The following is a 7,031-nucleotide window of genomic DNA, read 5'->3' as shown; positions in this document are numbered from 1 at the left end:
TTGTAGGGATTATGATAGTTTTGTTTTTTTCAACAGCATTCCGAGGGAGACTGGGGACATTGAGTCCGAATGGACCATGTTCAGCGTCTCCATTGCCGAAGCTGCTGCATTGAGCTGTGGCCGCAAGGTGGTTGGTGCCTGCCGTGGTGGTAATCCCCGAACCAAATGGTGGACACCAGAGGTGAAGGGAGCCACCAGGCTGAAGAAGGAGGCCTATCGGGCTTGGTTAGCCTGTGGGACTCCGGAGGCAGCCGACAGGTATCGACAGGCCAAGCGGAATGCGGCTCGGGCAGTGGCTGAAGCAAAAACTCGGGTGTGGGAGGAGTTCGGAGAGGCCATGGAAAAAGACTTTCGGACTGCCTCGAAGAGATTCTGGCAAACCGTCAGACGTCTCAGGAGGGGAAAGCGGTGCTCTACCTGCACTGTGTATAGTGCTGGCGGAGCGCTGCTGACGTCGACTGAGAAAATTGTCAGGCGGTGGAAGGAATACTTCGAGGACCTCCTTAATCCCACTGACACGTCTTCCGAGGAGGAAGCAGAGTCTGGGGATGAGGGGAATGACCCGCCAATTTCCGGGGGCGAGGTCACTGAGGCAGTTAAACAACTCCTTGGTGAAGGGTGGAGTGCCCACTCCGGGTCGGGGATGAGTTCCTGCCCCAAGTGGAGGAGTTCAAGTATCTCGGGGTCTTGTTCGCGAGTGATGGGAGAAGGGAGCCGGAGATCGACAGACGGATTGGGGCTGCAGCTGCAGTAATGCAGGACGCTGCACCGGTCCGTCGTGGTGAAGAGGGAGCTGAGTGTAAAAGCGAAGCTCTCAATTTACCGGTCGATTTACGTCCCTACCCTCACCTATGGCCACGAGCTGTGGGTAGTGACCGAAAGAACGAGATCGCGGATACAAGCGGCAGAAATGAGCTTCCTCCGAAGGGTGGCTGGCCTCTCCCTTAGAGATAGGGTGAGAAGTTCGGCCATCCGGGAGGGGCTCAGAGTAGAGCAGCTGCTGCTCCACATCTGAAAGGAGCCAGCTGAGGTGGTTCGGGCATCTGACAAGGATGCCCCCTAGGGGCGGAGCGTGGGGGTGGCTTACTGGGCTTAAGCCCGGGTTGTTTTGTCAGAAGCCCGGGGTATTTTGGAGTGTAATTTTTTCATAGTTAGATGCCTGGCTGACAACTGTATAAAACAAAAAGTACACACAATATTCGAAGCACATAGTGCACACTGTGGGAATTTACGACTGTGCGTGAATCCCCCCTGATATTGGTATGATCCGAGCTCAGGCACTAAGCGACTGAGCGAGGGGGCGGGGCAGCTGCTCCTGTGTGCGCTGTTGGAGAAACGGAGCCAGCCATACTAAGGAGAGCTTAAGTTTGACCAGGTACCAAAGCAAATCATTCGTACCGTACAAATAATGTAAATATGACGGTGATCACGAAAGATTGATATCAAACTGATCACTTGACCATATTACGTTACTTGCTCTTCAAGTGAATCAACAAATGGCGAAATGAAAAGCCGAACAAATGCTATTTTTTTAGAGAGTCTTAGCTTACGTGTGTTTATTTCATATTTTCAGTTCTTACCCTCCCCGACTAAATCGGTTTCAGTTATGTACTGAAATATAAGAATGGACATTAGAGGCTTCTTTCAAAGAAAAAACTCAGGTAAATGTTATTTTATATATTATGCTTTGTATGTTGTTCAGTATATTTCTATGCAAAACAAGAGGGATTTCAGTACACAGCAGGATATTCACATTTGTAACCAGATATTTACATACACTTTAGGGAGAAAACATTTTTACTGTACAACATCAATTTAGAGTAAACTTTTGTTTTAGATAAATATTGAAATATCTTTTGAATTAGTTAAATGTCAGAATAAAGAGAGACAGAGCTGTCTATTTTTTATCACTTTCATCAAATTTAGGAGTACATGTACACTAAGTTTATTGTTAATTAATAAGAAAACTCCAGACGATTCCATTCTGAGCTGAAGAAGCTTCTGATAGGTTAGTAGAGTCCATGTGAGTAAATTGGTGGCACAGCTGTGGATGCATATAAGGCAAAACACAGAGCCTGTTTCTTTGACATGGGAAAATCAAGAGATGTCAACCAAAACACCAGGAAAAGAACTGTGGAGCTCCATAAGTGTGGCTCAATTTTGAATACAATTTGGTGCCATTTGCAATTAAGAAATACAGATAGTTTCTCTCTTTACTCTTAAAGTTAACAAATATGTTTTTTATATTTATCAATCTAAAAAAATAAACATTTAGTCTGATTTGATGTTACAATTAAAAAAGTGTTTGTGTTTTGATCTGAAGAGTAGTAAATATCTGGTTTCAACTGTATATTTGATGATTGTCAGAAAGGGGAGGAGAAGGAGTAAGAAAGAAACGAGGAGACAGAGGGAAGAGAGAACGAAAGAAAGAGAAGAGAAAGAGGGAGAGAGGAACGGGAAGGAGGCAGAGAGGGAGAGAGGAACAGAGAGAGAGAGAGGAACAGGAGAGAAAGAGAGAGAGAGAGGAACAAGAGAGAGAGGAACAGAGAGGAGAGAGAGAACAGAGAGGAGAGAGGAGAATGAGGACAGAACAGAGATGAACAAGAGCAGGTGAGACAGACATGTTAGTCAAATGGTTTTTACCAAAAGTATCACCACAGGTCCTCATGTATCTCGTACCTAGTGTTTCTTTTTAGGTTTGCTATTTTTCAAATTCTACATTTATTAAGCTTGAACATTTATTAGGCTTGTTTGCACAACAAGGCTAAATAATTATATTAAACTTTTCTCAATCTAAATATTGTACTTTGGTAGAATTAAAAAAATAAGTGTAGTGCAGGTCTATGATGATTTTTAGTGTACTATCATCTAGTTCTGATTCTGGTTCTGTCTTGGTTAAATCCTAAGTAGTGATGAGTTTGAACTGTTGTAGTCCTGTTTTAATTCCGGATCAGTTCTGGGTCTGGTTGAATTGGGGTTTAGTCCCTGTGTCTTGATACAGCCCCGACTTTGTTCTGCCTTGCTGCTTAATTAAAAAACTAGTTTAAGGTGTCCTGCATGTGTGATATATATTTTTCCCTATATGAAGTCATTCTTTTTTGAACAAAACTCAAAACAGAGCCTATTAATCTTTCAGTCATTTCTAACCCCCCCCCCAAAAAAAAAAAAACCACATGCATACTACCCTTTAGGGCTAAGCCCCGGGTGTTTCAAATGTCTGGCTCCGCCTCTGATGTGTAAGCCTCTAAGCGTTTCGCACATTCCCCAGCGCCAAGGCGCATAGACCCATCTCTCTCTTTTTTTTTTTTTTCTGCTTGTTTTGAAATTCTCACCGTCACAGTGTCATATCCCAAGATGCCAGTCATGCTGCCAGTGCCATATGTGATACTGAGAGGTCTGCCGTTTTGTCTGTATGTGCTGCTCCCACGAGGGTCAAACTTGGCGTGGTTGTCTAAAAACACAGTACGGTTAATGGTTAAATTCTGTACCTTGTATTACCTACGATCTCAGTGGTAAATCCATCCATTTATCCATCCACTTTTTACCACTTTTACCACTTTTTTGTGTCTGCTAGCTAAAGATATAGCTGTTGTATTGCCAAGGGAGAGAAGAGAACAAGAGCTAACTTCACTGAGAGACGGAGAAAGGTGTAAAAAGATTGGACACAAGAGGAAGAAGAAAGGTTATATTAAGAAGTAAGAACTGCTCAGTGGCATTTTTAAATCCGATATTTGATCTGTATTTTGTGAAATTATGATTTTTCAAATTGACCTCACACTGAGGTATACTAACTTTGTGCTATTTAAAGGTTGCATTAAAAAAACTCTACAGCTTTGCTTGCTATACTGTGAGGAATTTATCGTAAAGAGCAATGCTTTGGACCGGTGCACAGTGGCTGTCATGTTCATGTTCAGAGTTAGATTACATTAAGAGTAGAAGAGATTAATTTGAATTTAAGCTAATGATTCTTAGATTTATTCACTGAATTCCACTTTATACTGTGTGTAGTACAAAGACAGATACTATCAGTGCAGGTGATGGAGATCAGCCAGGACAACTCATGAAACATCTGCTTATATATTGATGAATTCAGTTGTATGACTCCACAAAGAGCAGTAAACCTCAGAGCAGCAGCAAGTCAGCTGATCACAGAAAATCAACTGGATTTACATCTCTACTAGAGCTGAGTTATGATTCTTTTCCCCACGCTGAGCAATTACATTTATCAGCTGATTCCCACATTAAACCTGAGTGTAGACATTCTGTTTAGGTGTGGAGGCAAAGTCATTCTCTACAATGTAGGCAATAAAGATTCGAGCTAACTTTAAAAATTCTCCTTTTTTTTTTCTCTGCTCATGTTCTACATAATTGATTCAATCCGAGTACATTTATTAGAAATAAAATTTAGATTGACTACTGTGGCCTGCGGTGCCGTGCAGGGCATCTGCAATCATGCCCCGCCAACTTAAATATTATACTGGGTCCTGTGGTTGGGGTTGTTGTTGTTATGTTGAGCTGGCAGCGGGAGAGCTGCAGCTCTGGGTGTGGATGTACAGCAACCGTAAAAGTGTTAATAAAGTATGCTGCAAAGCATGAACATGCACCCGGGTCTGCCGTGGTCATTTACAACTACCAATATAATTTTATTAGATTAATAAAGCATGAGGTTCAGTTAGCTCCCACACCGGCACCAACAACAGTCAGGACATTCTCCAACCTGAAAATGCAGGGACTCTAAGGTTTTTACAATCAGTTTTTTGTCTTCATGTGGAAATATATTATGTAATCATAGATTTACATACTGCAGGCTGCACTGTTGCAGTAGATGGAGGGAACCCACAGGTTAGATGAGCCAGTGTCAAAGATGACTTTAAAGGACTGAGGTGGAGTTCCAATTGAGATGACTCCATAGTAAGACAGCTGGAGATGAAGAGGAGACAACACAATTACTCTCAAGAAGACATTTGTCAAAGCTCTGTGTTCAAGCTTTAGCTGCTGTTACTCACACCAGCATCATTGGTCATGGATTCAGGGCCCACAGCAAAGCTGCCCAAAGATCTCAAAACACAGATTTCGTCAATAAAAAAATCCAGAGCCTTGTGTCACGTATAAAGGCATGTCATGTATATAACTTTTGTGGGGGTTTTCTCAAAGTTGCAAGACAGCTGTGATTTTAGTGTGTGTGTTTTGTATTTTCACTCCTGCCCCTCATGCTACATGACTGGTTCAATCTCAGTGGCACTTAGCCTAAACACTACCATTTGCAACATCCATATGTAATTGATTAAAAATATTTACTTTGTTTTCTGTTTTTTTTTTTCTGTGTACTTTTACTTAGAAACTGTGATCACACTGATCACACATAAATTATTGCAAAGCTCTGCATACCAATAATGTGAATGCTGAAAGAGCATTTGGGTCTTTGGGTTGTGGTGGAGTAAGATATTTACATCATGGTAGCTGAAACGTGCAGCAAATGTGTGATGCTGTCAATATGGTAAGGTAAGCTTGGTAAGCAAGCTGCCCCAGTCTAAGTTTACTCCTAATGGGTAATTGCTGAGTGATCGGAGGGTGAAATTAATGCCTTTGCATGCTATTATTAGCATTTTACTCCCTAATATGTCTCCCAGAGCTGATAGTATGACATTCATATTTATTAAAGAAGGTCATCATTTATGAGTTGATATCATTCACCCCCAAAATTTTGTTTTGGAGACACATGTTTTTCACACAACAATTACAATACCAGTTGGAAACAACTGCACTGTTATTATTTACTCAGCATGGCTAGTTTAAACAGAGGAAGATGGCCTTCGTGACAATCCGCCATTGAAGCATTTATTTTCCCTTTGCCTTTTTCTGCATAGATCTATAAAAAACATTTTTAGTCTCTTATAAATTCAGTGACATTAAGCAAAAATGAACAAATTAAGCTCAGGCATAAAAGTCAAAAGTGTTTGGGAATAGCACTTACCCTGCAAAGTAATGCTCCACTTGTAGCTTAAATCTTTATCACTTTAGATTTGAGAGTGTACATGAACTGACACAGTCAACCAACTGAAGATTAGTTATTGCTCCCCAGGAGCACCTCATTTATATGCTTTGAGGGGGATAACGTCAGCTGTCTTAAAAGTTTTGTTGTGAAGCAATCTGAAAGAGGAATCTGGTAAAATCTCCTTATGCCATCATTATTCATTAGAAAATACAATGAGATCACAAATGCTTTCAACACACTTTTAACTCTCTGACTGGAGTGGACAAAAAGCCATAAATCAGTGGTTCATAAACGGTCTCTGGAATGCCGCTCTGCAGAAGCCCAAAACAATCTGAAGCGGTTGTCAACAATAAATTATGATCTACACTGAATTTGACTCTTAGTAGATTTTTATATAACCATGAGCCCATTCTTAAATCCATAATTAGTGTTTTTATATAATTATGTGCCCCCAAAACATTAAATACCTTAGTTACACCACGGGTGGCTTCATCCTAGATCCTAAATCAGGCACACAGATCATGTTTGTGAGTTTCGTTCTCTTTCGGCAAATACAATAAGAATAAACAAAAACAAATACAGACATGTGAAAACAGCACCGCGGTCAGTGGTTTGATACACAGTAACCTGCATGTCAAAGTGTTCTTGGGCAAGAAGCTGAACCCTGAATTTATCCAGATGGATCCACTGGAGTGCGGGTGTGTGAGTGTTGCGTTTAAAGTGTTTAGACATTTTTTTTTAAAAAAAATACTTGTATAGATGTGTGTGAGTGAGGCTTGTAGTAAGGAAAGCACTTTGAGTCCTCACATTAGTAGAAAATGTGTACAGTGGCTTGCAAAAGTATTCTACCCCCTTGAACTTTCCCACATTTCGTCACATTACAGCCACAAACATGAATCAATTTTTTGGAATTCCACGTGAAAGACCAACACAAAGTGGTGTACACGTGAGAAGTGGAACGAAAATCATACATGATTCCAAACATTTTTTACACTTAAATAACTAAAAAGTGGGGTGTGCGTAGTTATTCAGCCCC

The 7,031-nt window shown here is 41.1% G+C and overlaps 1 protein-coding gene across 1 annotated transcript in view; it reads right to left on the bottom strand.

Moving 5' to 3' along the window:
• The window catches only part of LOC102289527 (pepsin A-like), a 30,157-nt gene that overhangs the window by 8,941 nt on the left and 14,185 nt on the right, over positions 1-7,031 (bottom strand). Inside the window, exons 3-4 of the mRNA XM_042225711.1 lie at positions 4,803-4,920; positions 3,333-3,451 (exon numbers count right to left, since the gene is read on the bottom strand). Coding sequence (XP_042081645.1) covers positions 3,333-3,451; positions 4,803-4,920 — 237 coding nt within the window. The remainder of the gene's footprint in view (positions 1-3,332; positions 3,452-4,802; positions 4,921-7,031) is intronic.

The sequence above is a fragment of the Haplochromis burtoni genome, unplaced genomic scaffold (assembly GCF_018398535.1).
Source record: "Haplochromis burtoni strain Fernald_Lab_line unplaced genomic scaffold, NCSU_Asbu1 Contig_180, whole genome shotgun sequence".
NCBI classification, from domain to species: Eukaryota; Metazoa; Chordata; class Actinopteri; order Cichliformes; family Cichlidae; genus Haplochromis; species Haplochromis burtoni.
The sequence above is the reverse complement of the archived record's forward strand: the minus strand, read 5'-3'. Positions and strand labels throughout refer to the sequence as shown.